General features: G+C 40.2%; 1 protein-coding gene across 2 annotated transcripts; it reads right to left on the reverse strand.

The window, feature by feature from the left end:
• LOC101170261 (aminopeptidase N) lies at nucleotides 1-27,138 on the reverse strand. Of its 2 annotated transcripts, none has more exons than XM_023953667.2 (21): nucleotides 26,854-27,138; nucleotides 14,955-15,635; nucleotides 14,727-14,869; nucleotides 14,497-14,633; nucleotides 12,277-12,403; nucleotides 8,379-8,533; nucleotides 8,064-8,177; nucleotides 7,823-7,966; nucleotides 7,679-7,744; nucleotides 7,485-7,550; nucleotides 7,226-7,401; nucleotides 5,228-5,304; nucleotides 5,005-5,138; nucleotides 4,879-4,934; nucleotides 4,655-4,802; nucleotides 4,485-4,576; nucleotides 4,308-4,418; nucleotides 4,042-4,209; nucleotides 1,029-1,169; nucleotides 792-873; nucleotides 1-706 (listed from the first exon to the last, which is right to left on the reverse strand). In XM_023953667.2, the coding sequence occupies exons 2-21, from the start codon at nucleotides 15,554-15,556 to the stop codon at nucleotides 554-556; spliced, it is 2,892 nt and encodes a 963-aa protein (XP_023809435.1). In that variant the 5' UTR covers nucleotides 15,557-15,635; nucleotides 26,854-27,138; the 3' UTR covers nucleotides 1-553. The 2 variants fall into 2 exon arrangements, with proteins under 2 accessions (XP_023809435.1, XP_023809436.1); XM_023953668.2 differs by having other exon boundaries at nucleotides 14,955-15,699; nucleotides 26,854-26,973.
• Nucleotides 27,139-27,189: the final 51 nt, after the last annotated feature.

Raw genomic sequence — 27,189 nt, forward strand, 5'->3', positions numbered from 1 at the left:
CATGGTGAAACTATTTATTTTCAAGTTCAAAGTAAAGGAGAAACAATCAGAAGATTAATAAAAATGTGCAAAAACTACAGGACCAGGCAGACGCAACCAGGAGGCTGCCTCTTAGAGGAGGGCAAATGGGTTTTTGGAGCAACAAACAAGAGGAAGCTTGTCGGAGGCCTGTAGTCGTTGCACGTTTGCAGATTGACACACACATAAAAGGCAAGCATTCCATCTTATCCACGAGTTATGAAAATGGCATGAAAGGCAGTCCGCATCCCATCACTGTTAGGGTTAATAGTCACAGAGTCACTGTTAATGCTTTCGGAAGGGGCTGCTTGAAATCCAGACCATTCCCGGATGACATGCACTGCAGACATCAAAGGAACCATACATTTAAATGTGAACAGAAAACACACAGTCTTTGTCTTTTCCTTTACACTGTAGCCGTTACAGTAACAGTCGTTGTGGAGTTTTTGTCGTTACAGTGATTGTCGCTCGTTACGAATTCCTGATGCCCCAAAAAACAAAAAAAACGGGGGGCGCCTGTTCACTTCCTGTGTTCTCATGTGGCTTCCTCCGTCAACCACTGGAGCACCTCCGCTTTGTTCTCCGTCACCCATTTGATGTTGGCGGTGGTCTTCTCTATGGCCTGCTCCAGGGCCAGCGTGGCCGAGCCAAAACCAACACGAATGTTGTCTTTTTTGAATTTCACCAGCTGTAAAGAGAGGAAAAAGCAGAACCTGAGCTGTGTCCAGGCGTCGTGCTCGCCACGGTGGACGGTAGATGTGTGGGCTGCATACCTCCTGCAACTCGAACTTTGTGGAGAATCTCTTCGTGATTCCGCCGATGAGATTGGCAAAGGAAAACGTTCCTTCCCCGTACCTGACAGAGAGAGAAAAAAGAGCTGAGGGAAGAGTTTTCTTCGTGCTTTATTGGACATGATTGGGACAAATGGCGGCTGGGAAGCTTTGAGCTTGAAAATAAAGGTGATGGATCCTTTGAGAAAGGTGGTAAGTTTGAAAGGAGAAAGCTCTTACTCATTTAAGAGGTAGCTCCATCTTTCTCTGACAAAGTTCCAAACCAGCGGCATTCCCACAACATTATTGGAGATTTCCTGGATGGTGAAAGAGGCGTCCTGCTTGCGGATCTTAGTTGGGTCCAAAGTGTACTCCAGATACCTGCCGCAAGAAATGTACTAAACAACATGCCATCTACAGTAAATCACATCACAAATCAAAACGCTTGAGATGATTTTTTTTCTTTTTGCTACGTTTGAGTGACACGGTTCAGGTTCTCACACAAGCTTGAAAAACACACAAAAAAAGGAAATCAAAGTTAATTCAGAATGCAGGTTTAAAAATTACAACCGACTTTATTCAAAACCCAAACGTACTAATTTGTCTGACTGTTTGTCGATGGTTTTAATCCTCTTTGCTGAATTTGACCCAGATCATTTCACTCCCACCACCGTGTTTGACTGTAAAATAAGATGTCCTTTTTCTGAAATGCTGTGTTGGGTTGACCCTTGATGCAATGTGGCAGACGTCTTCATCATCTGAGGTTTTAGTTAATCATGAGATGAATCTTTGTGTGTAAAGACCTTTCGCAGCCTCCCTGTTTTTGTGCAATCTTTGCACTTTTTTTTTTACCTCCGCCGTGCCATGTTTCCTGTACAGAACATTTTCGGTACAAGATGTGCCAAATTTACATAGATCTTTGATCGCCATCGTATCTTTGTTTTCATCCTATGAAGCTGGTCTTCTCCTTCTATGAAGGTTGGAACTTCGAGATTTCAAACAAGAGAGAAAAGTGTGAAAAGTGTCCATGTGTGTGGTGTAGAAAGTACAAAGTGAGAGGTTTTCCCGCCTTATAACATCTATAATCTTAGCACCTAACTTCCACAATAAACGAGGGACCACTGAACTGTCATTTTTTAGAGAAAGTCTTGGAATGTACTGGTTCAGCAACTTCGGTACTGGTCTACGACCCGAGGGTTGGAGATCACTGGGCTAGATATAACTCATGCAGTCACACTCTACCAGGGGTCACCAGGGTTCACTCCCCAAATAAATCACCAACCAAAGGACTGTCAATTTCGTTTGTATTAATCAATGTTTCAGTTTTTGCTCTTCTCTCATTTCTGCAGTTGCTTCCATAGCTTTTTTTTGTTGTCTTAAAATTGTCCAGTGATTTGTACTCTTCCTGCATATTTTATGTTTTCTGAGACCCCAGCCAGTTACAGTTGTCCTCAATCAGTCTTGTTCTGCTGAAAGTTTTTTTTCCCAAATCTGCCATTTAGAGCAGGGGTGTCAAACTCAATCGCTCGGGGGGCAAAACCCAAAACACGCTGGAGTTCGTGAGCCGCACAGGATAAACTAAACATTTAGTACAAAACCTTTTTTTAACACAAATTCAATAAAAAAATAGACTGAAAATGAATCAACTTTAACCTTAAATAACTTACATTTTTCTCTCCATAATAATATATCCTGTCAGATTAAACCTATCAAAACAGGAATACGATGCATAACAAAACAAACAAAAGATGGAAATATAAGTAAAATTGTTGCTTTTCAGCGATAAATCAAATTCGTTTTTTTATGCTCTTGTGTCATTTTATCAGAGCTGGACGTCTGGTATCATTTTGTGTTTGGTGTGACGTCCTGTGTTGTAGAGATTATCAGGATGGACTGCAGGAGACGACACCTGTCTGCTGTTTTGTTAGTCTTCATTACTGAGAAGAGCTTCTCACACAGAAACGTGCGACCAAACGTGCACATGGTTGTAGACGGAGCTGGGGCATTTCTGCAGGAATGGAGTGAATAAACTGTGCAGTCCTGCGGTGTCGTACTTTGAGCTGCTGTGTTTTTTCAGCCTGAAGGCAACCAGCTCCATCTGAACCTGCACAGGTCCAGGTTCCACATCGATGGCAAACAAGTTAAGAAACAACTCTAAATTCCTTTACTGTTCTGCAAAGTTACCGAAACACCATCTAAACTCAGCGTGCTCAGCTTCTCAGCAAAGTTTGCATTTGACGTTTGTTTCACGGTGCCGTCTTAGATTACTGTATTTTTTTCTGGACTAAAGAGCGCACCTGCATGTAAGCTGCATCTGTTCTATTTAAAAAAATACATTTAAAAAAAGATATACAAGCCGTCCTTCCTGGATAGAAAGCTCGATGGCCTTCAACTTAAAAATAGCATCGTATGAACTTCTTTGTGTGGTTTTCATGATGAAGGGGCGAAGATTTAAAAATAATTACCAGTTAGTAATTTGTCCTGAGTGTTCTTCTACCTGCTAAAGAAAAAGTAGCGTAGTCTATTCTTCTCTGCATTGACTTTTCATTTATGTTATTTTTGATTCTAATTCTGGTTAAAGCTTTCCTAGGGATGGAAGAAACATCCACAGAATAGCTGCATGGTTCAAAACCTAGGGAAAAAGTAGCGGCTTATCGGCCATAAAGTATTGGTATATTCCTTAATTACAGCCATATTGCTCCATAAATGAGACATGCGGATTTACCAGTAATGTCAGCAAACATTTATTCTGCCTCCGATCGTTTATTAAAAGCTCTGTTTTTTAGAATCAACTTTATCTCTTCTGCATCATGAGGGCCAGCGGAAGTGTTCATCAGGGCAGGTGAAGCACTGCATTATGGGATCCACAGTGAATAAGTTCCCAGTGTCATACAGTATTACGCAGCGTCATTAATAACAACTATATGAAATCATGGATAAAATTACATGGCGGGGCATGTAAAAGCCGCCATATGTGGCGACTTTACTTGGTTGTAGCCAGTAGTAAACCATTTTCTATGGGTAATGCCACACTCACTCGGTCCAGTTCTAATATATAGTCAATGGTCTGAAGTGAATCATGATGACATGGAGTATTTTGAATAATTTGGACTTTCTTCTTTATTTTTGTGGAGCATCTTGAGAAGGTGGACCAGTTTGCTTGTTCAACTCCAACAAACATGAAGTTCTCCAACCGCCCCATCCCACCACCACCCTCACACACACATACTTACCCACACACACAGAGACACACCTGTTTAGCAGCCATGGTGTTTTGCTGCAGGCTAAAGCCGACCTCAGCTTCATCGCTTCAGAAACCAGAGTGGCATTTCTGCACATCCGCCAGGTGAAGTCCCATTCCTCCACGCCACCCAGAGCCACGCCGTGGCAGTAAACCGTGCTTCTCAGGTTTGGATGGATCCTGTCACCATTGAGAGTTTTTTTTTGTCTTTTTTAATAACTAAACGGTAGAAATCGTAACCAAACCGGTGTAAAAACATGTGCAGCTATAGTACTTACGGGTTGTGAGATGGGTTTTCCATCCACTGTCTGTACCATCCTTTGATGAGCTCCCTGCAGCCCTCCACCTCCACTCTGCATGCCATCTTAACGGCGTTTATCTGATTGTACCTGATGCATCAACACAGTCAACAGTCTTCACAGTGTCTTGCTTTGACTAAAACACCAAGTTCTTACTGGTCATTGTGGTTTGCAGGAATAATGGTCCAGTTGGCTGTGAGCATCTGGAAATGCTTGAAAAGTGGCCTGACTTGTTTCCTGAGATATGCCTACAACAGAGTTACACTTATCAGTCGTTCATGAAGTCCACCAGAAGGTTTCTCCTATTGGATTGAAAATAGACAAACCTGCAGAACTCCGAAGACTTCTGTGCGATCGAACATGAGAATAAAGTAGTTGAGGTTCTCCAGTGCTGACTTCCAGGGAATGTAGTCCCTCTCTTTGGACAGATATTTGGTCGTTCTTAGGGCCAGTTTGGTACTTATTATTTTTGCTCTGAAGACCACAAACAACAAACTGGCATCCTCATCAAAGAATAAAGGAGCTTTACATTTCCATTTTGTGTCTTTACCTTGCCAGGTTAAATGCGTCGTCTATGATCTGTGCTCGGTTGATGGCTGGTAGAGCCTGAGAGACAAAATGAGGTCTACCTTCAAACTTGCACTCAAACAAAAACCATTGGATGCTGGAGTCAAACCTGATGGTTGGTGCTGAGCAGATCAATCAGACGATCCCAGTTGTCTTGATCGTAGTTGACCCTGAAGAATCCAGATACGTTGGTATTTGCGAGGACCCACTCCTGCCCTGAAACTTTCATCTGATCAACACTGGCTAAGACGAAGAGAAGAGAAGAAAATCTTTGTTTCCAATAAATTCTCCTCTAATCATAACAAAATAAGAACTCCTGGTGATGACTGTACCTGTTTTCTGAAGGAGCCAGTACTGTTTCTGCTCCACACCATTCCTCATCCATTTGACAGGAACGTACCAAATGTAACTGGACAGCATGAGTGAAATCACAGAGTTATTCCCAGTTATCACCAACTTTGAGTGGATCGTTTTTTCACAGATAATGACTCAGAAAAGCCAGTTTTCTACTTTGTGCTTTCATTTGTGTCTGGTTGGAGCAGCTGTAGGGACTGTATGTCAACTACAAACCAAAAAAGATGAAGGTGTAAGATTTTCTTTATTTTTTTACGAAATCTAAAAGTGATAAACCAAATAATCCTGTGCAGTTTTCTAATAATGATGATAATAATAATAATAATACATTTTATTTATATAGCACTTTAAAAGGCACACAAAGATGCTTTACACCACATGAGTAAAAACAGCCAAAATAAACAAGAGCGAAGAGAATACAATAGGAATAAAAACATAAAAATGACAGATTAAAGGTTCACTACAACTTTAAAAAGATGAGTTTTTAGAGATTTTTTAAACATTGGGCGGTCAGTGCAGTCTCTGAGGTGTTGGGACAGAGTGTTCCAGAGGCTGCAGCGGAGAAAGCTCCGTCTCCCCAAGTTTGATGCTTGGTCCGACAGGGGAAGAACAAGAGGTTTGCATCGGAGGAGCGCGGAGAGCGGGTTGGAGTGAGACGCTGGAACAGATCGGTGAGGTTCGCTGAGCGATGGGGAGCCAGTGAATGTTCTGGAGGATGGGGGTGATGTGTTCATGGGAATGGGTGTGTGTGAGCAGACGGGCAGCAGAGTTCTGAATGTATTGAGAGGTAAAAAAAAGGCATGAATGAGGGTTTCAGCACCAGAAAGAGAGAGGGATGAGTGAAGACGTGCAATGTTTTTCAGGTGGAAACAAGCAGACCAGGTTATTTGGTTTTTGTTCAAATGAGAAATAGGTGTGAAAGAGAATTCCAAGGTTACTAATGACTGGTGAGGGAGAAAGTGTGGTGTTGTTGAAGCAGAAAAATTGAAATGTATTTTGTCACGGTTTTGGGGGCAAATTAAGACTGACACAGTTATTATCACAGTTGAGTTTGAGAAAATTGTGTTTAAGACATCTTTTTGATGTCCGTGTTGGTGTTTATGTAGTTATTATTTGCTTACATACTATTATCACCAGAAAATGATTGCTTCTCAGTTCTGCCTTTCAGTAAAAAAAACATTGACGTAAAAAATGCTGACTATACAAGACATGATGTTCCTGTTCTGCCTGATGGAATGACCCATGTTCATGTCTGCAACCTTCAGCTTTCAATAAAAAGAGGCTCCAAGCACTGGGGTATACAGAGTTCCTCTGTGACAGCCTGCGCTGTGACAAACAGCTCTCTTTCTGTAGAAGTCTAACAACAATTCTCGTTTCCTGTGTGGTTCTTTTTTTTCTGTTAAGGAAAAGACATAACCCTGACAGTCTATTAGACAGCGGGTGAGTGTAAAGTAAATTATGGAGCTCATGGATTTGGAATGTAAAGTTGTATGTCATCAGCATAACAGTGAAGATTTAGATCATGCTGGTGGATGATGTTGCTGAGGGGATGAACAGGAGTGGACCAAGCACTGAACCTTGGGGAACACCTTGCAACAGAGGAGCAGTGGAGGATGAGCTAATTTCCTTTAATAAACTGTTAACGGTTGGTGAGGTAGGACTGAAGCCATAGACATTGACACAGCAGTAGTTCATTAGAAATTTGCCTCTGAGTTGTAGTTAGAGCTGAGTTTTCACAGCTAAAGTGGTGGGACATCAACTAAAAGGACAAAAAAATCGTTCCTCATCACGAAACTATGGAACCGAATAAGGACGGATTCAAAACAATGACCAAATATGTTCAAATATAATATAATTAGGTAGAAGGGCTGCAAAATAATAAGCATAAACATCTTACTGTTCATCTTTTTGTACATTTCATGCAAGAGGCTTTAACGGAAATCAAAAATATTCATGCAAATATATACTTTTCCTACTTGAACTGGGAAGGCCTTTCCACTATAGAGTCCGGATCCAGCAGGAAGTGCGTCTGGTTGATGTTTCCTGTGCGGGTGTCAATGGTCACCACTGGGAAGCCCATCTGGAGAGTCCAGCAGCTCATGATGTCTTTGACAGAGAGAGGAATTCCCAAACCTGGCGTCCTATCCACCGCCTGAGGAGGAAAATGGAGAACCAGAGAGGTTTGACGTGTGACAGGATGCTCATCTTAGCTCAGATGTTTGACACCAGACCAACCTGCTGGAGATGGTCCCACAGGTCTGAGTCGTCTGTGTTGCTGAAGGCAAACGTTTTGAGGTAAGACTAAAGGGGGAAAAGAATGGAAAGAGCGCAGGAGAGACTGGAATGAGCAGCTTTGTGCCTGTTAAACCTAATCAGTCAAACCAAAACCATTTAAAAACAGAGATCATGCAGCCCATAATATTACTCACGCTGAGTCCTACAACAAAGACGCGCTCAGTGAGAAATGCTGACAGCATCCTCAGCACCGCAGACCCCTAAAAAACATCAAACACGTCAATACGGGCCTGAAATGACTGAGAAATCAGAAACGCCTGGGTTAGTCAGGAGGAGACCTTGCTGTAGGAGATGGTGTCAAACATCTCATCGATCTCTGCAGGAGTATTGACCTCCTCTTCCCTCCTGGAGAGTGGGTGTGAGGAGGCCAGGGCGTCCACGGCAAACGCTCTCTGCATGTCGTTCAGAACGATGTGGTCCTTCTGAAGGCGAGCACAGAGGAAAGCCACTTTGACGGCCTGAACATCTGAGAAAACCGCGACTCCTGAAACCGTATCACCGCTGCCAGAGCAGACTCACCATGTTCCACGAGGGCTCGGCGTAGTCCACCCCGAGGTACTCCACATACGTCGCAAAGCCCTCGTTCAGCCACAAGTCGTTCCACCACCGCAGAGTCACCAAGTTTCCAAACCACTAATGAAAAGAGCAAAAACACAGAAACAGCTGAGCCATGATAAGAAATGGCAGCTCTTTCACAGAAACCGCCTCAGAGACTCATGCATGACAGCGTAAAAATAAGTCATGATCAAGGAGAAGGATTACTGGAACCACTCTGGTTCACCATGGGTAATGATATGCGCTGAAGTTGGGTTTGGGAGGAGAGCAGCAGCGTACCATGTGAGCCAGTTCGTGCGAGATGACTGTTGAAACCCTCTCCTTGTTTCCAGTGGAGGAGAGCTGGGGGTCGAAGAGCAGAGCACTCTCTCTGTACGTGACCAAACCCCAGTTCTCCATCGCTCCAGCATCGAAATCCGGCAGAGCAATTTGATCTGCAGACAGAGCGGTGACAGGCTTCAAATGACCTGTGAGAGCGGGAAACGCAACATGCACATACCTGGGTCGCCCAAAGTTCATATGAATCTATAAAATGCACACTTTATTCACATAAACATGTAAGTAAAGAAGGTTTTTGTAGCATTAACTGTGTGTGAGAACTAGACTGAGTGTGACATCACCCACAGAAAATTGCTTACTCCCAACCATTTGGAACCATTTTTTTGACAGTAAGCAGTGATTGGTCCGAGTCAATCGGAGTCCACATTTCTATGGCAACCACTCAAAGTGTGAGCTTGTTGGAGGCCACACCCCTACCACCCAAAAGCGGGCTACATTAAATCTGTCAATCAAATGTTGGACATGGAGGCCAGCAGGCACCACCCACTTCTATTAAAACATCTGATTGGCCAGTTTTGGCTCTATACAAGTCTGTGAGATTTTGGCTTCTTGGAACCAGCAAGTCCTTCCTGTTTGAAACACCAGGAGGGAGGAGTCAATCAGTCCAGTTCTCATTTATAATTGATGGCTGTGACAAACATTAAACTTGCTTGACTAAAACTGTAGAGGGCAATAAAATAACATTTATAATAAGGACCAGAACAGAAAGCATAAGGTAAAAGGAAAAAAAAACACATTTAACTTACCCGTAACACAAAATGAGAGTAATTTAGTTTTTAAAAAAAGTTGGAAAAAACAAAGACATCAGCTGTGCAGGTGAAAAACTACACAAAACTAATCTGGTGCCTTGTCTCAGCACAATCTACCAAAATCCCGCCTTAAAATTCCTCAAATATTCCAGATAGCATAAGTGATAAAATGAATTTTAAAATTATGATTTTTTTTTTAATCAGGAAAGAAACAAGCGCGGTCAAGACTGCCCTAACTCCCTTTGCACTATCGGAAAATAAATGAATAATGGAGCAGAATTTGGAGAAATGAATCAAACTCACCTGCCAAAGTTAGACCTTATTTCTCAAAGAAGCGATTCAACAAAAATGATGGAAATTGCGCCAAAAGAAACAAGAAAATAAACAGATCATGAACTCCAAGAGCACGCATGACACGCATCAGGATGGAGAGCTCACTAAAGCATTCCTGAAACCTATAAAACACGGGAACAATGAAGCAAAAACTGGAATGCTTTGCTTTTTTACTTTTTTAAATAAAACTGAAAAAGAAAACGACTTTTTGAGTGTCCTATTTTACTGCACTCCACTGATGAACACATGAGTTTGTTTGGTGATATTATGCATAATGCTCCTGTGTTTCCCAATTTAAATGATGATAAACAATTCTAATTAAGAATAAAATCTGATTTGCATCCACCGCATTGACAAAACGTCCTTGTGAAAAAAAACAGGGTAAAAAACTTGGACTTTTTAAAATAATTTATGATGTCCTGCCCTTTTAAGACAAACTGAAGCTACAAACACTTAAATTTAGGTAAATTATTCTAGTAACTGGAAATATTAAGTTTTAAAATAAGTGTGTCTTGCTTATAAACAGTGGCGGTTTTAGATATGGGCGATGTGGGCGGTCGCCCAGGGCGGCACGTCACAGGGGGCGGCATTTGCCGTGCCTGATGCGTTACACATAATGTGCTACATGCTGAATTCAAAGAGGAAGCTTTGAGCTTTTAATTTGAAATTGCTTCAGCAGCCGACACTTAATGCTTGTAATTAAACACATCAGACTATTAAGAATGTCTTCCTCCTACTTCCTCTTCACACTTATGGTGCAAAAAAAAAAAAAAAGGAATACCTCAGAGTGAAACAACGTAAAACAGGCACATGAAAAGGAATTAGGCAGAACAAACATCCGTGCTCAACCCAATTTCGAAAAAAGCAGGCAATAGAGATTATTTCCCACAATTCTTTGCTCCGACACAGCAGACCCGATGCGCACGTGACCACCGCCCTCTGCTGCAAGACGCTTGCGGCCACACCTCTTTGCGGTAGTCTTTGGAACATAAGTCAAAAAACTCGAGAGGGGAGCGTAACTCGCCGGTGGCTGAATCACACTAACAGGTGATTGTTAGATAGAAAAAGACTCCCAATCAACTCTGAGCCGCAGCTGCGCCTCCCGTCATAGAGACGGAGCCGCGTGTGTCAGAGGGAAGGGGAGGGGGAGGGGGGATGAGCGCAGACCATTTTTTATGGATTGAGTTTTTTTGGAGGATTTCTACTGTTGGTGTTGCACAAATTTAGGGAAATGCCAAATATTTTTGGAGTAATCCCACTGATGAGTTCTAAGATTTAGTCTTTAATGTTTTATAAGACCTAAACATATTAATCACAATAAGTTTTATTTTTTAGATCTAATCCCTCTGTTATGTTTCACAAAGACACACACAGGACGTCACACATTAAGAAATTATTGCTAAAAATGAAGCAGGAGTCCAGCTCTAAAAAAAATGCTCTAAAAAATGATGAAAGAGCAAAAAAATGGAATTATTTGGTATGTAATTTCTTATTAATATTTCCAGGCTTTCTTTGTTTTTTGTCCTGCAGCATGTTCATATTTGTATAATTTTGACAGAATATATTTAAATGGAGAACAAAATATTACAAGTTATTTAAGGTTTAACTTGAGTTATTCTGGATTAATGTTCCTGTTTTTATTCATATTTATGTTCAAAAAGTTCAGTGTAAAAGGTTTAAAAGTTTAGCTTAAGTGTGTAGTTCAGTAAATCTTTATCTTCTTCGGCTCAAAACCTTAAGCGTGTTTTTAACTTAGGCCCCTGTGTGACTGAGTTTGACCCCCCTGTAATACAAGTCTAGAAAAGTCATGCATTTTTTGAGTAAAATGGCTAAATAGAAGATAGGGAACACAACAGGATGTTGTCAAATTTTGTATGTGTGCGCGGGGGGGGGCGCTGGTGGGGTTACTCGCCCAGGGAGTAAGTTAGTGTAGAACCGCCACTGCTTATAAATGTTTGATATCTATAAAATAGGTCTATTTGGACCCCCCCCCCCCCCAATTATGTCCTATTTTAAAACCTACAAAATTATTTCTACACCATAACTATCTCAAACTAAGACTAGAATCACACACAAAATTTGTCTTAAAAATTATTAGTCAATTTAAACGTTCCACCATCGTTAAATCAAGCAAATCTGTTTCCTAAAACAAGTCCAGGCACGTACAAAGGATTTTAGAGGGACAGGGGCTCAAAGTCGGAAAAGGGCAGCAAAAACACATCTGAAGTTTGAAAATAAACTTCTAATAGATAACTACTCAGCTATGATACCTGTGTAGGTGCAAATAATACAATTGTCAATTTTGTTATTTAAACAAATGCAACCAAAACTTTTTCTTGTATCTGTAACAGAAATTTGTTGTACAATAAAAACAAAAATAAAATCCAGAGCGCACTAGGACACTTTTTAATATGAAGCAGGTACCCTTAGGGCCCTACGAGTGCAGGTCACCCACAAATTACACGTCTGCTTGTAAATATGAAGTAAAAAAACAACTTGTGTCATCAGAAATATTGCTGAAAGTAAGTTTTTAAACAGTTAACATAAGATTTATTGTAATTACATCTTACTGAAAAGTTAATAGGTTTGTTTTGTCTCATTTAGAGGGAAATGAGATCTTTAAGCCTAAAACTCGACAAAGAGACTCCCTGAGACTTCATGTTTATATCCTTTTTTTTTTTCCAAGATCTTGCCTGTTAGCACCGTTTAGGTTTTCTGACAGTTTCTACCAGGTTAAATTTAACCGGCGGACCCACCTAACTTGGAGAGAGGATAGGAAGTGTTGTAATACTTCTGGTAGAAGTGAAGGATGGGCTCGGTCAAGTTGAGAGCGTAGTCGCCGTGCCCCCGTTCGATGGCTTCTCTCTGAGCCCAAATTCGGACCTGCAAAAGGTTTTCAGAGTTTTGAGCAAACAGGAAGAAGAAAAGTTCTTGTTTTGGATGAATGGTCTGATGCCCCCGTCATTTGCACCCAAACAGGGGGTTGATCCCCGTGTGGGTGCGGCAGGCTTTTGGGTTGTTTGTGTCCATGGAGGGCCGTAGGGGGAAGCGGCCGCATCTTAAAGGAAGCGGGGGTGTGCCTTGCAGCTCCTCTGGAACTTCAGAATGATTGAAGTTGAACGCACTAATGGCGACCGGTTGATGCTGTTGCAAGTTGCACTTACGCTGCACTCTAGCCACTACATACATTTTGCGCATTTTCTCGGTCAGAACAGTGTCTGCCTTTCCTGATACATGCATGATGTACGTAATTCATAAGTGTTTCTTGGATTCGTCATTCATCGATGTTCGATATGCATCAAGAGTTTCGACCGACAGGTATTTACCCAAATTCGGATTTTTGCCGTTACGCAGAATTACACAGTTTACACGCATTTTACATAGTTTATACGAAACTGTGCATTATTTTTGCGAGATGCATACGCAAATTTTCCACGACCGTTCCACGTTTGTCTAATAGAATTTTCACAGCGATGTATAGCTTTAATATCGCATATACGGTCAATATGTCAAATTCAAATTGCGTAATTGACGCATAAATCACTAACGAATTGCATATACAGTAATCCCTCGCTATAACACGGTTTACTTTTCACGGTTTCGCTACTTCACGGATTTGCATGGTGCATTGTGTTCTGCATTCTGATTGGCTAAAAAGTCACTCCGCTTCTTCTCTACCTGTGCGTCAATAACGTTGCAGTTTAACATGTACACGTAGGTAAAACAGCTTGCCAAATTTACAACAGATATGTGCAAATCATCTTGCAATTTCGAGTTTCTCTATAACCCATGGAAAAAAGAGCGACAACAACAAGAACTGTCAATCACTATGTTCTTCTCCCGAACAAACACACCTGCACCGCGGTCTTCAAAGGTAGAAAACACTGCAGAGTGGAGTCAGGATGCAGCGGATCAGACTGAAGAGCAGTGAAATACACCTGAGTCACTATTTGTCCCACCGTACTTTGTATTTTTTTAATAATCATTTTAAATTTTCTCCCGTTTAATCCAATTACTCTCAGGTCGCGGTGGGCGGGGCTAATCTCCGCGATTTGAAGCCTTCTGTTCACATTGATAATTAAAATTCTTATTTGACAGTACAGTACAGAAGTTGTTTGTTGAAAAAGCGTTTCAAAGTACTTTTATTTGTGAAACAAATGCTTGAGCCTGTAAAATGGTTTGTTCTTTCTTTTCAATGTATAATAGAGTTTTTAATTGTATAATATTTGTTAATAAAAAAAATGGTTTCTACCTCACGGATTTTGCCTATCACAGGTTCTTTTTGGAACGTAACCCCCGCGAAAAACAAGGGTTTACTGTAAACCGCTCAATCTTGCACGATTCATGGTCTAAGTTGGCTTATGTGTTCTTTGCGTTCCTTATTCATACTTCTTCCATGGTTTTAATGTGGTTTTTTGTGATGCATCTGTGAAAATTTAACCTAAAGACTACAACTTTTCTCACTTTCTACACGTATGTTCACATGTGACCAATATTCATCCGTGCAATATGAGCAAAAACAACATAATGACTGTGTGACACAGCCCTTAGTAATGTGCAAATGCTGGACCTTTACTGACCACGTGCACAAATGCTGCATGCACGTAGTGTGCAGGTGATCCGTAGGTGCCTATTGGACGCTTACAGGATTTCCAGACAAACTTCGCTCTGATTGCCCATTTTCCCCATTTCCAGAAGTCAGGCTGTACGCAAGGAGCATGTACTTATCACTTGAACAGCACTAGTCCCTTGCACATTGCACTAGGTTCAAAGGGTGAAAAAAGTGATAAATCTGTACAACCTGCCGACGTTTCACTTACTTCATTTACCCTTACTTGTTGAGTAAGCGTTCACTACGACCTGCGACCCATAGAAAAAACTTGCAGAAAGCCTTTATCCACCCATAAAGGCAGTTGTGAATAAGACTTTAATAACTGTGTACATTTTGAAACAATGAATATATGGAAACTTCTCACCAACAAATTACTTTGGTTGAGATAATTGTAGGAAAAATCGGTGACGATGAACGCCAGCAGGTACGTGGACATTCTCTTGGTGGGTTCAAACGCAGTAACTCTGACAGGCTTGTTGTCAATGAGAGTGTCTCCAGAGTCTGGAAGAAAAAAAAACAGAGGAAGCCGTTAAAAGCTGATTTTACTGTCACCAGGTCTCTGCAGAGCGTGCTTTCCTTTGGTGTAGGACTTACATATTTGCTTGCCATTGGAAAGAGCTGTGGTGTCTCTGCTGTGGATGATGGTGACATTGAAGATGGCTTTCATTGCTGGTTCATCGAAGCAGGGAAAAGCTTTCCTGGCGTACGTCGCCTGCATCTGAGAGGTGGCAATGACTCTGAAACGGCACAAAACAGCGTTCAACCTGAGGGATTACCGCGAAGCAGCACTTCTCACCGTCAGACTGAAGAACGTGCGCTTACTTCTTCACACCGTTCACTGCATATTCACTCCTGTAGAATCCCTTCAGGTCGTCAGCCAGCTCCCCTCCAAATTCAGTCTGAAGGATGTAGGACGCTCCCGCGGTCAGTCTGCCGCGCAGCTGGACAACCAGAAACTCTGTCCTCACCACGAGCCAAGTCCTCTGGATGTCAGGAACAGCGGCTCCGTCCAGGCTGCTCAGTTCAGCGTGGTGTCCACGGATGCTGGTGAGGTTAAGCTTGTGGCAGTGGATGACGATGAGGTCTGTGGCCCTTAAACACCTGAAGACCACAGCCGAACGCCCCGTGAAGGTGTAAACGCCATCAGCGTTGGGCTCCAGCTGAGGCCACAGTGTGACGTTATAGGAGACCGGGATGAGGGAAGTTGGAAGTCTGTAGTGATCCCACGGGTCTTTAGGGATGAAGGGGATTGTGGGGGGCACAGGCGTGCTGGTGTCTGACACCTCCCCTCCATTGTTACCCAAGTTCTTGGCCTTTTCGTTGTTGTAGGCGATGGATAGAGCCACTATTGTAACCAGTGCAGTTGCTGCCAGCGCAAGAATGGCGAGGCCGACATTTTTACTGACATAGTAGACTTTCCCCATGAGTAACTCGGGAGGTTAGAGCTGGGGGGGGTCTCTGTTTGTTTCCGTAAAGCCAGGTTCTTCTCAGTGAACGTCTGAGCTAATAACGTGACACAAAAAATGTTTTTCTTACAACATCCAGTGCAAAGATCTCAGTCGTGTTCCTGCATAAACAAATCAATCCCTCATTTTCAGAAACAGTCACACGAGCCTCTTTATGCAACGTTTTGCAGGTTTTACCACAGAAGAAAACAGAAGCAGCAGCAGCAGCAGCCTTAACTTGTGTTAAATTCTCCATAAAATTCCAGAAAGATTTTTTTTTCAGAACTACGGTGGCCCTTAAGTGCAAATCACACCAACAAATCACTTAACACAAAATTTAATTAAAGATAACAACAGCAATAAGAAAAAGCAAGACAAATAATAATATATATATATATATATATATATATATATATATATATATATATATATATATATATACGTTTTAGAAATAAAAAAAAATCCAGACACCAAAACACATTCCCAAAAAAATGAAAGAAAAAATAAATGAAAACAAAAGTTGTTCACTTTTCTGCATGTCCCTTCAGAGTCGCCACAGTGAATGAGCTTTCACTGATTTGCACAGGTGATCTGTAGAGAGTTTATATGCCAGATGCCCTTCCTGACATGTATTTTATAAGTTATTACAGGACTTCCCTTACTGGATGCTGATGATACCCAGTATCACTTCATGTAAATAGTACCTCCCAAAGTACCTATCCTGTTAGGATTTCTGTAAAACATTTCAGAAAACAAAAGTAACTTCCAGAAATGTTAAATGAAACAAAGGACAAGGTACTGTGGGACTTTGCGTCCCACAGTATTTTGGGTGTTGATGTTTGTCCATCATTTCAACCAAAACTTATTTGGCATAAAGTGATATATATCATCATCCAATCAGTGATGTCCCATAGTAGCCTAGCTTTCCCGGGTTTTGATTTTGTGTCATTTTTTAACATTTAATTCTGGAAATTAATTTTGTTTTCTTTAAGGTCTCTAGAATTTTGCTTAGATTTCTTAAATAAAGTGTTTTTTTTTGTTTGGCTTTTATAACAGTCATTATGTCATTATGTCATTATTTTATAACTGTCATTATTATGAGTGATTTGTTTGTGATTTCCACTTCAGGGCCACCATACATAACACCAAAAATAAATATATAAAAATAAACTGATTATTATCATTCTGACTGTTATAAGCAAGCAATACACCACTGAACTTATTTTTAAATTTTCAAAACAAAACAAAACAGTAAAAAGACAAGTGTCAAGCTTTTCAGGTGTAAAACCTGTTCAAACACAGAAGTACCCAATTTCTCCACATTACACCAATCAGTGCAATAAAGGTGACAAATTATAGAAAGAAAAGTGCTAAAAGAAGAGATTGTATAGTAAAGTTGACTTTGCTGTTTCTAATATTTTAAGGACAACATGCATTTGCAGGATAAGCCGTGGAGGATTTGACCAAATGCTTTTACTAAAACCAAACAGAGTTTTTCTCTTGTTTTGAGCTTCAGAACAGCCACATGGGGTTTAGATAGAACATAAATTGTATTCTGTTTTTAATAAAATACTGTTCTGACCAATTACAGTCCTTTTATACAATTGTTTTAAGTATTTGGGGGAAGTAGCGGAACAACCCAAATTCCAGCATTTGTACATTTTTGTTTCTATTATCCAATTTCCACTAACTGCGACTCAAAATCGTGGTAATTTTGACCCAACTTGGAGTAAAACCCCATTCAACTGGATAGTGACCCAACCATGTTGGGTTCAAACTGCCTAGTGTTGGGTCAGACGATATTCTGCCCAGAACAAGTGCTAGAGAGTAGTTTGGGTTGTTTTTAACCCAGTTTTTTTAGGGTTAATCCATTGACTGTATCTGACAACTGGAATGAGTGACCCCCTCCACCCTTCACATTTCAAACAGGAAGTACTGTCCACTAGGTTCCAAGAAGCCAAAATCCCAAAGACTTCCATATAGAAATGAACAGCCATTACTGATTCTATCAGAATTACCAGTCTTGCTCTGATACTTTTTCTAACATGTTTCTGCTAATCTTAATGTTTTCCAATGTTTTTTTTGTCTGTATTGCAAGTTATTCAAGTTAAAAACTGGCCAATGAAGTGCCTGGATAAAAATAGGTGGTGCCTGCTGGCCCCCTATCCAACGTTGAAAAAATTTAATTGACAGATTTCAAGCAGCCCACTTTCACGAAGAAGGGGTGTGGACGTCCAATAAGCTCACTACTAACCAGTGAGATTGGTTGTCATAGAAACAATGACTCAGACTGTTTTCGATCGGTGATGTCACACAGAGTCCAGTTCTCAGATACGGGCAATGGATGCAACATGAGAATTGTTTAAAGTAAGCCATTCCACTACGATCACCAATCTTAAGGTCAACAGGGATGTCAAAAAAAGGCCACAAAGAGGACATTACAAGAATATCCGTCTTCAAATTATCAACATTTGGGAACTATGAAGGCAACTATCGCAGAATAGTAGCTGAGGTTTGCGCCAAAAATCAATTCCAATAGAATCCAGAGTGAAAAGCATGAAGACAGCCTCCGCAAATGTTTCCACGACTGCCTTTTACTCAACTCAACTCAACTCAACTTTATTTATAAAGCACTTTAAACAGAACAAGGTTCACCAAAGTGCTGAACAATACAAAAATTAATAAAAGCACATAAAAATATAAAGCATAAAACACATAAAATAGGTCCGGATCCCAACTCAGTTAAAAGCCAAAGTGAAAAAATATGTTTTAAGAGCAGATTTAAAAATACTGAGTGAGTTTATCTGTCTGAGGTACAGGGGCAATTCGTTCCAGATTTTTGGTCCGAAGACTGAGAAGGCTCGGTCACCTCTCAGTTTTCTCCTGGTCTTCGAGACGACCAGCTGTGTCTGATTTGTTGACCTAAGGGAGCGGGGGGGATTGTACACCTGAATCAGGTCAGACAAATATTTTGGGGCGAGTCCATGGAGACATTTAAAAACAAATAGGAGAATTTTAAAATCAATGCGTAAGCGAACTGGGAGCCAGTGAAGAGATGCTAAAATGGGAGTGATATGTTCTTGTTTCCGTGTACCAGTTAGAAGACGGGCAGCTGCATTTTGGACTAACTGCAAACGAGCAAGTAATTTCTGGGAAAGCCCAACATAGAGAGCATTACAGTAGTCCAAACGTGTTGAAATAAAAGCATGGATTAAAATCTCAAAGTCATGGCGGGAGAGGAGAGGTTTAACCTTGGCCAGTTGTCTCAGGTGAAAAAAACTGGATTTCACCACTAAGTTTATATGAGCATTAAAAGTTAAATTGCTATCCAGTTTCACACCTAGACTTGTTGCTGTCTGTTTCAGGTGATCATTTAAAACGCCTAAGTCGACATGTGCCTTAGAGACATCACTTGGACCAAATAGCAGAACCTCTGTTTTTTCCTGGTTTAAGTGCAGGAAGTTACATGACATCCATGTCTTAATGTCATCAAGACATTCTAGTAACTGGTGAGCAGAATATGCTTCTTCCTGTTTTAACGGTATGTAAATCTGACTGTCGTCAGCATAGAGGTGGAATGAAATCCCGTGTTTGCGGAGAATAGACCCAAGTGGAAGCAGGTACAATGAAAAAAGAAGAGGCCCCAGAACAGAGCCCTGAGGTACACCACATGTGAAAGTTGCTCTACGGGATTCTGCACGTCCAAGACGGACACAGAAGCTCCTCTCATTTAAATAAGATCTGAACCATTCTAAAGCACTACCTCGAAGACCCACCCAGCTTTCCAGGCGAGACAAAAGGATTTGGTGGTCAACTGTGTCGAAGGCAGCTGCCAGATCGAGCAGAACCAAAACAACATGGTGACCGGCATCCGTTGCTAGAAAAATGTCATTTGAAACCCTCAATAGCGCAGACTCGGTACTGTGACGGGGTTTAAATCCTGACTGAAACACCTCAAGGATGCTGTTCTCCTCTAAAAACGTTGTTAACTGGCAGTACACAATTTTCTCCAAAACCTTCGAAAGGAAGGGGAGCTTAGAAATTGGTCTAAAGTTTGACAAAATGGAGGAGTCCAGGCCAGGCTTTTTAATAAGTGGTGTTACTACTGCATGTTTGAAGCACGAAGGCACACTCCCATGAATTAAACTGCCGTTAATTAAATCGAGAACATAGGGAGCCAGAGTGGGAAACACTTCTTTAAAAAGACGAGGTGGAACTGGATCATTGGGAGATCCTGATGGCTTCATCTGACTAATTAATTTTTCCAAGTAAGACAGACTGACATGCTCAAACCGGTGGAGAACAGTAGAACATGAGGTGGAGACGGAGTGACTGAAAGAGGGGGGGCTAATGAGGGTCCTAATGTTCTTGATTTTATCAATAAAAAAGGTCATAAACATCTCACAAACCTCAGTTGAGTTCTCAAGAGAGACCGGTTGTGGAACATTTAAAACAGAGTTAATGGTTTTAAATAAAACCCGAGGATTGTGCTGGTTGCTTGCAATGATGTCTGAAAAATGTTTAGTTTTAGCAGCATTTAGCATTTAGCACATTTACTATTAATCAGCACAAGCAGAGATGATAGTTTCTGTCCACAACAACAGTGCTGCATACTCAGAGTGTGCAAAAGCTGCAGAGAACAGTGTAATGTATTTCTGCTATGATAACATCTCTTAATGGAGGTAATAGAGAGGAATTTCATCCACTTCCCTCTGGGAATAAAAAGGCACATCGGATTGGATGCTCTCTCTCTCAGTGCAGAAAGAGAAGAGCGAAGCAGTGGAGGTCTTGCAGTAAGCCTGGATCTGAACCCTGTAATCCAAAGTGGGAACACCTATCAAATCGCGGGTTTATGCAAGACGGTTTGCAGAATTTAAAGGTGGGGAAAATGGATCAAACTGCCTGCGATCTTGACCAAATCCTCATGTAAACATATCTTGGGTATAGCTTTTTTAGCCAGAGGCACCAACTGGTGACCAGCTATGCACACTTTTCTCCCTCATCACCAACAGTCCTACTTATGTAAGGGATAAGGCACTACGATGCGTCCATTATCACAAATTAACGCACTTTGCCGAAGCAACAAGCAACTGCTTAGTGTTGGGCGGTTCAGGCTCAGGCGTTGTCCGTTCATTTCTGATAATGGACACATCGTTGGGCATTAATAGATCCCTACACTTTTTATTTTCTCTCTATTTTTCTGCTGCATCCCAGTCATCAAAATGATCATATTAACCAAACAGGCTAAAGTAAGTAAGTAAGGTTTTTCACCGGTCTTGCTGTTGTGACAAACTGTAGAATAAAGTATGAGAACCTATGTTTTTGTTTTTGTTTAAAAAATCTTAATATTTTAAATTAAAACTGGAGTTTAGGCCAGCACAGTCATTTATATAAGGTTGAACGGAACTTCTTTTTTAGGTGTGGTATATCACTTTTCATTTCACAACCAATGGAGTATTCATGGTATAAAAACGGTAATTTCTAAAATATCATGTAGTGGCATCGGGGGGGGGGGGGGGACTGCTGGCAAAAGATTCAGCTGTTTGACATTGGCAAAGATTCAGATAGTATTGATGTGTGCAACCCTCCCGCTCATTTTACAAATGCATGTTCCTTAAAAAATATGGCACAATTTATAAGAAAAATAAGATTTTATGCTCAGTATCATTATTCCAGCAAAGACATAGTATGCAGAGACACAATTTACCTTCTTTATTGAGCATAGATTGGATAGATTTCTTTTACCATTTCCTGTAACAAAGTCATGCAAAATCAGTCAACAGTCGGTACAGGGGCTGTTTTACAGAGCATGGGTTACTGAATGTTAAATATGCCTTAGATTAAAGCAAATTGAAATGTTCTCATCACATCAGATGGTTAGTAGAAGAGAGGGATGTTGGGTCAAGAGTGTTACCTTAGCAAGAAAAAGAAGGTGCACAGAAAGACAGAGCCAACTCTAAGATATGAAAATCAAGTTATTTTTGCTGTAACAGCAGCTATTCAGTTGCAATTTAACAGAATATTATAATATATTTTCTGTGCCAATTTCTGCAGAAATTGGCACAGAAAATCATTTCTAACTGTACATAACGGTGCTCTGTGACCTGTGTGAGCACAGCCAGCAGCTACAGTTGGAGACGTCTTCACCACTTTTTTTTTTGTTTGTTAAATGACATCACCCATTTACAAAAACAACAACATTTTATGAAGACTATTTTTGTTTTCTCTTAATAAAAACGTGAGAGATTTATAATAAAGGGACATTTACATATATTTATCAAATGAAAATTGTTCAAATGCAATGCATCGTGGTCTGTATTCGCCAATCGTCTGAGCATCGATGCACTCTAGATTTTTGCAGAGACTTCTGGGTAATTTCCTGGGGCACTAGACTTTCCAATTGTAGATTCTGACACCCCCCAAAAAGTTGGCAAATGTCCTATATAGAGCATTAGAGAGACTAGTGAGAGAATTCAGCCACAACCTAAAGCTTCGCAAAGATTTCCCAGGGCACTGGATTTTGGTAATTGGAGTTTCGGATACCCCAAAAAAATGATGGATGCCTTATATAACATATTAAATTCATATATTAAATGAATAGATCCTTGTTTTTTTAATCCTGTGGATTAAATTTACTGTTCTTTTCATGAGGCACAACAGCAGAGGGATATATGGTTTAAAAATATACGGCTAAACATGAAATCTCAGGCTTTCTTTCCAACTGTTATCGTTTTCCCTTTCCTTATCTTAAAGAAAGTATTTTATTACAAAAAAAGGTTGATCCTTTTATTAGCACTGATTTGTATGTATTGGTTCGAGTTTCAAATGTTACCATGAAAGAGTCAGAAGTGCCTGGTTTTTATTTGTATTTAAATAAATGAAGCCTTCAATTATATGTACTTTTAGGGAGTCTATTCCCATTGTGCTGCCATTCTAAACGAAAGAAAACATGCGAAACCTAATTTAAATGTATCTTTTAATTGTTTCTCTACAATGTTTTTTTTCTTGATCATAAAACTTGATAAAGAAAAAATGACAAAAATATAAACCCCATGAAATATAAAAGGAGACTTCTGTAAATGATGGTTCACAATGACAGTGATGGAGCACATCCTGTTAGCAGTGGACAGAAATGTTTACTGGCTTTTCCCACAACAACATTTCCGACACCATAACTCTGTGCGGTCTCTGCAGATGTTTGTGTTTTCGCTTCAAGTCCATAATTTTGGCTTTTTTGTTCTTTTTTTGTGTTGTTTTTGCAGGGTGGAACAAAAGGAAGACGATCTGAAGAATGCCTGCACATCTAAAGACAGACTTTCTAAAAGAGGAATAAACCGGCCGTAAACACCAAACTGTAAAACTGCGACTTGATTCAAGAACTTGGTCTTGTTTTCTACCTTTCAAGAAAAATTATTTTTAAACAAATCTTAGTTTTACTTGAATTTGTTATTCTTAAAATAGGATGTTGTGTATTTGATTGTTGATCATGAATAATCATATTGCTGTGTTTGCATATGGCTTCCGTTTTAGTAGTCATTCTGTCGCCTAGCATCTTAGGTTGAGCAATTTGTCAAATCTGGTGGGTCCAACGTTTTTTTTGTTGCTATTTGTTCACATTTGGATGCATAAAAAACTGTGAAACTCTCCGATCATCTTTTGATCTATTTTAAGAGGAGCTCCAATGGTCTTTTAGTTATAATTTTGCTATTTTAGCCCAAATAAAATAAAACTGTGTGATTTTCTAGGACATAATTTCTGTAGAGCGGCAGTAGTTCATCAGAAATTTGTCTCTGAGTTGTGGGCGGGACCGTTGGTCAGGAGCAACCCCGCCCCCCTTTCCCATCCACGTTCCTGAGAGCTCTCCGTTTACACGCTCTCCCGCTAGCTTACAGCCCCTCAAACCCCCAACCTAGCATTACCCAGATGTTAGCTCGGACGAGAAAAACGAAGACGTCTGCAAGTGGATGTATCCGAGTGGAGCGAAGCCCGGAGCTTGTGCTATTTTCCACGTCACAAATACGATCTTTTTTAAACCGCAATGTTTTCATCTACTCTTGATTCACAATTTGAATAAAGAAATACTCAAAAATACAACTTTTAGATTAAATTTCTTTCTATACATGTCCACCATCTTCAGAAAAATACCTCAACATGTTAAAATCCCCAAAAACAGCACTTCAATCAGATGGGGGTTTTTTTTTCCTCTGCATTCCTTTCTGCAGTACTAATGCAGCCACAGAAAACTCCAGTAAAAATGTTTGGGTTTTGGTTTTTCTAAGTTCTTTTGACAGTTTTATAGAAGTGTTTACCTTTTTGTCTAACAGGATTTAGGAGCTCCTCAGGCTCACTCCTGATACACATCTATGACTTCAGAGGACACCTTAGTAATTTACACTCATTTCCTAGACTCGGTCTTGTCCAACATGAATTCCATCTTGTTAACCTTTAAGACCTAAAGGGTTAATTATTCACAGTTGACCCCGTGATAAAGCTCTTGAAACAGACTCGACCACATGAGTAATACCTGGAGCCACAGACGCGCTCACGCCCAGTTGGGTCATGTGAGCTCCAACATCTGGAAGTGATGCATTTGAATGTGATCATCTGTGTTTTCCATCTGCGATTGTGCTCCTTCCACGATTCATAATAATCTGTTTCTCATGCAGCCACAAAGTTCAGAGATTGTTCAAAAATAAACTACAGATGGATTTTACACATTTATTTCTTCAGATAAGCTCAAGATAACATAAACTCTATGCATTCTGCTTTTTTTAATTACTTATTTGTCCTGTTAATTAATTTTAGTCACATTAGAATTTTATTCCACTTTATCGGAAATGGTTCAGTTTTATTGATTAGGCTTATGAAATGTCTTGTTTGACTTTCATAAAGTAACAAAGTAACTTTTGAACGATTCCACGTACATTCTATGTCTTGCTTATGTATTGGATTGTAAACAAGTCGGTATGGATTAGGTCAGTGATTGTTGTGTTAGCAGAAAATGCTTTTAAATTAATGACCAAATACTTTTCTTTCACATTAAAAACCCGTATTTACTAGCGATATGTATTTAAATCTGATGATTTGTTGTTCATTCATCACAACGGTAAAGGAGCAGCTTTTCTTTCATGTCTCCTGAAATGATGGAAGAATGTTTTCTGAGGCTAATCCATAAATATTCTATTTAGTTACTTATAAATAATCTGCACTTGATCTAAACAGAACAAGATTATGCCAACTACGCAAAAAATTATACATTAAAAGATAGAACTCAATAGGGATAGGATTATATAAATGTACTTTCTCCCTTCTGAGAAACAAATTAAACTCTACTCACCAGAGGCGCCCGCCTCTGGTGGTAGGCGGGCGCCTGTGTTTGGCAGCGGAGCCGCCACCAGTGTGTGAATGTGTGTGTGAATGTGTGTGTGACTGGGTGAATGGGTCTGTGACTGTAAAGCGCTTTGTCCTTGTAGGAAGAAAGGCGCTATATAAGTATACCCCATATTGATATAAATGTTTATTAAATCTAGTGCCACGTGTGTTTGCTGGCTGCAGAACTGTAAATACAGTAAAGAGGACGGCTATATCTTTGTTTCTTTAATTTCTAATTAATGCATTACTTCATTTTCGAAGTAGTTTTGCTGTATCTGTGTGTTATTTACTATTCCATTATTTTTTTATAAATATAATCTAAGTCATCTTTGCACCCTAAACTACATTTTAATGTTAGTCTATTAAAAATCTACAGTTGATCATAGTTTCCTTTAATAAATTAAGTTAAACTTTAGACAATCGAACAAAACAAGCTTTGACTTGTGGCTAATGATGCTTTTGGATTGTTTAATGTTTTTTTTCTGTTGCTTATATTTCTGGTTTTGGCTACATTTTGATTATTCCTATTGTTACTATTATTTGGTAATGACAGAAGTGGACCATAAGTTTCAACAGTTCGTATCTGGAATTTGATGTTTGCTTCTTCAGTTTATTCAACATTTTCTTCAGTTTTTTTCAAAGCAAAAAGATTAAAAGGTAAAACTTTCACTATTTATTTTTACATAATTAACTGACGTGTGTTAATGGGCGAAGGTGGAAACCTAAACCACCTACTGGATCAATAGTTGGGAAAAAAAAAAAAAAAATGCCGTTTAACATTATTTTTGACAGTTTAAAGCTCCACCATAAACAATATTATGTCCCTTTTTTCATTTCATTCATGATTTTTCTTTTACAACCGAGCCTCCACAAGGGTTTAGACTAAAGAAATCCAAACTGAAAGCAGTCTAAGATAGTTTAGAAACATCTATTTTTGGAAAGAATTTGTTCCAGATTGTCTGAGTGTTCTCTAATGTGCTTTTGGCACAGAATGAGACGCGGACGTAAAAAAAAAAAAAAAAAAAACCAGGAGAACTCCCAGGCTTCTTTGACTGTCCCCTGAGAATTTCATTCAGTTTGTTTCTAGCTACGTAGGAGGTAACGTTGCGGTTCAGAGTGTCAGGTTCTTGTGGTTTCTTTGTTTTAGGCTTCCAGTTGCACGCAGGAAACTTTTCGGTTCTGTAAAGCAACTTCCAACTAATCTCCTTGTACACGATTCAGAGGAGCTTTCAGAGGAGAATCGTGTTTTCATGCAACAATAATCACCTTATGAGTCACACATTTGTCATAGTAGGACAGTTGTTTCGTTCAGTGCAAGTGGAAAGTAGGAGCTCAGCACAACCGTTTGAACCGAACCTTTGTTGTGCAGAGGTTTCTCTGAAAAATTCTGCATTTCCAATAATTCCGCTAATTTTCCTTAAATTCTAAGATTGACTCAACATCTCTGCATCTGTCAGCTTGTTTCTGAACCCATGAAACTTTTCTCCCAAACACAGACAAGTAAGCAGTTAGATATGCAGAAAACCCGACGGTGAATTCAGAAAACATGTTTCTCCCACAACGAGGCTTTAAAATCTTGTTTTTAGCTCATGCAGATTCAGAATTTTGAAGGGAAGAAATTGATTTTTTATCTTTTCTGATGAAGACTTTGCTTATTCAACGTAAGTGAAGGCTTCTGGAGGTAAATCATCTGTTTTTAAGAAACCAACTTTGATGTCATTTGTAAACTTGTGCTGAACATCAGGAAATCATTTACTGCACAAAAAACATGTTTACCACATGGCGGCAGCTATAAAAAAAAATTTTTTTCTTTTTTTAAAAAAAGGCGCCCCTGGCAGTGAAAGCAGGCACAGCTTAAGTGAATCCAAGTGTGTTGCATGAATTTCCAGCAGAAGTGTACGTACCGGTCTCAGAAAGCCTGAAACATGGGAGCGGAGCTGCAGAGATCCCTGCCTGATGTGAGCCCTTCGCATCTGTGAGGCTGGGAGTGGGAGTGGGAGGTGAGGAGCGCTCGCAGGTTTTCCTGGGAACTCAGGGGAGGGAACAACTTCCTCAGTTGAGAAAAAAAAAAAAATAGATCCCTAAATTAGCGGCAAGAGGGACCAAAAGAATGCGGCTGGATCAACAAGACTAAAAAACTTCATTGGGGTTGAGCAAAACCTCCGACCGCCTGAGGTACAGAATGTTCTGCTGGTTTCACCGGAAGACCTGCTCACCTGCAGATACCAAGACAGCACCGA

Source organism: Oryzias latipes, chromosome 3 (genome assembly GCF_053564925.1).
Source record: "Oryzias latipes strain Hd-rR chromosome 3, Olatipes_Hd-rR_3.1".
In the NCBI taxonomy this organism is placed as follows: domain Eukaryota; kingdom Metazoa; phylum Chordata; class Actinopteri; order Beloniformes; family Adrianichthyidae; genus Oryzias; species Oryzias latipes.

Coding starts and splice junctions, on each gene's coding strand:
- LOC101170261 (XM_023953667.2), bottom strand. CDS start 15,556: ATGGGGAAAGTCTACTATGTCAGTAAAAATGTCGGCCTCGCCATTCTT. Junction 4,935..5,004: donor TGCTCAGCACCAACCATCAG/GTTTGACTCCAG, acceptor TTTGTCTCTCAG/GCTCTACCAGCCATCAACCG. Junction 874..1,028: donor TGGAGCTACCTCTTAAATGA/GTAAGAGCTTTC, acceptor TCTCTCTGTCAG/GTACGGGGAAGGAACGTTTT.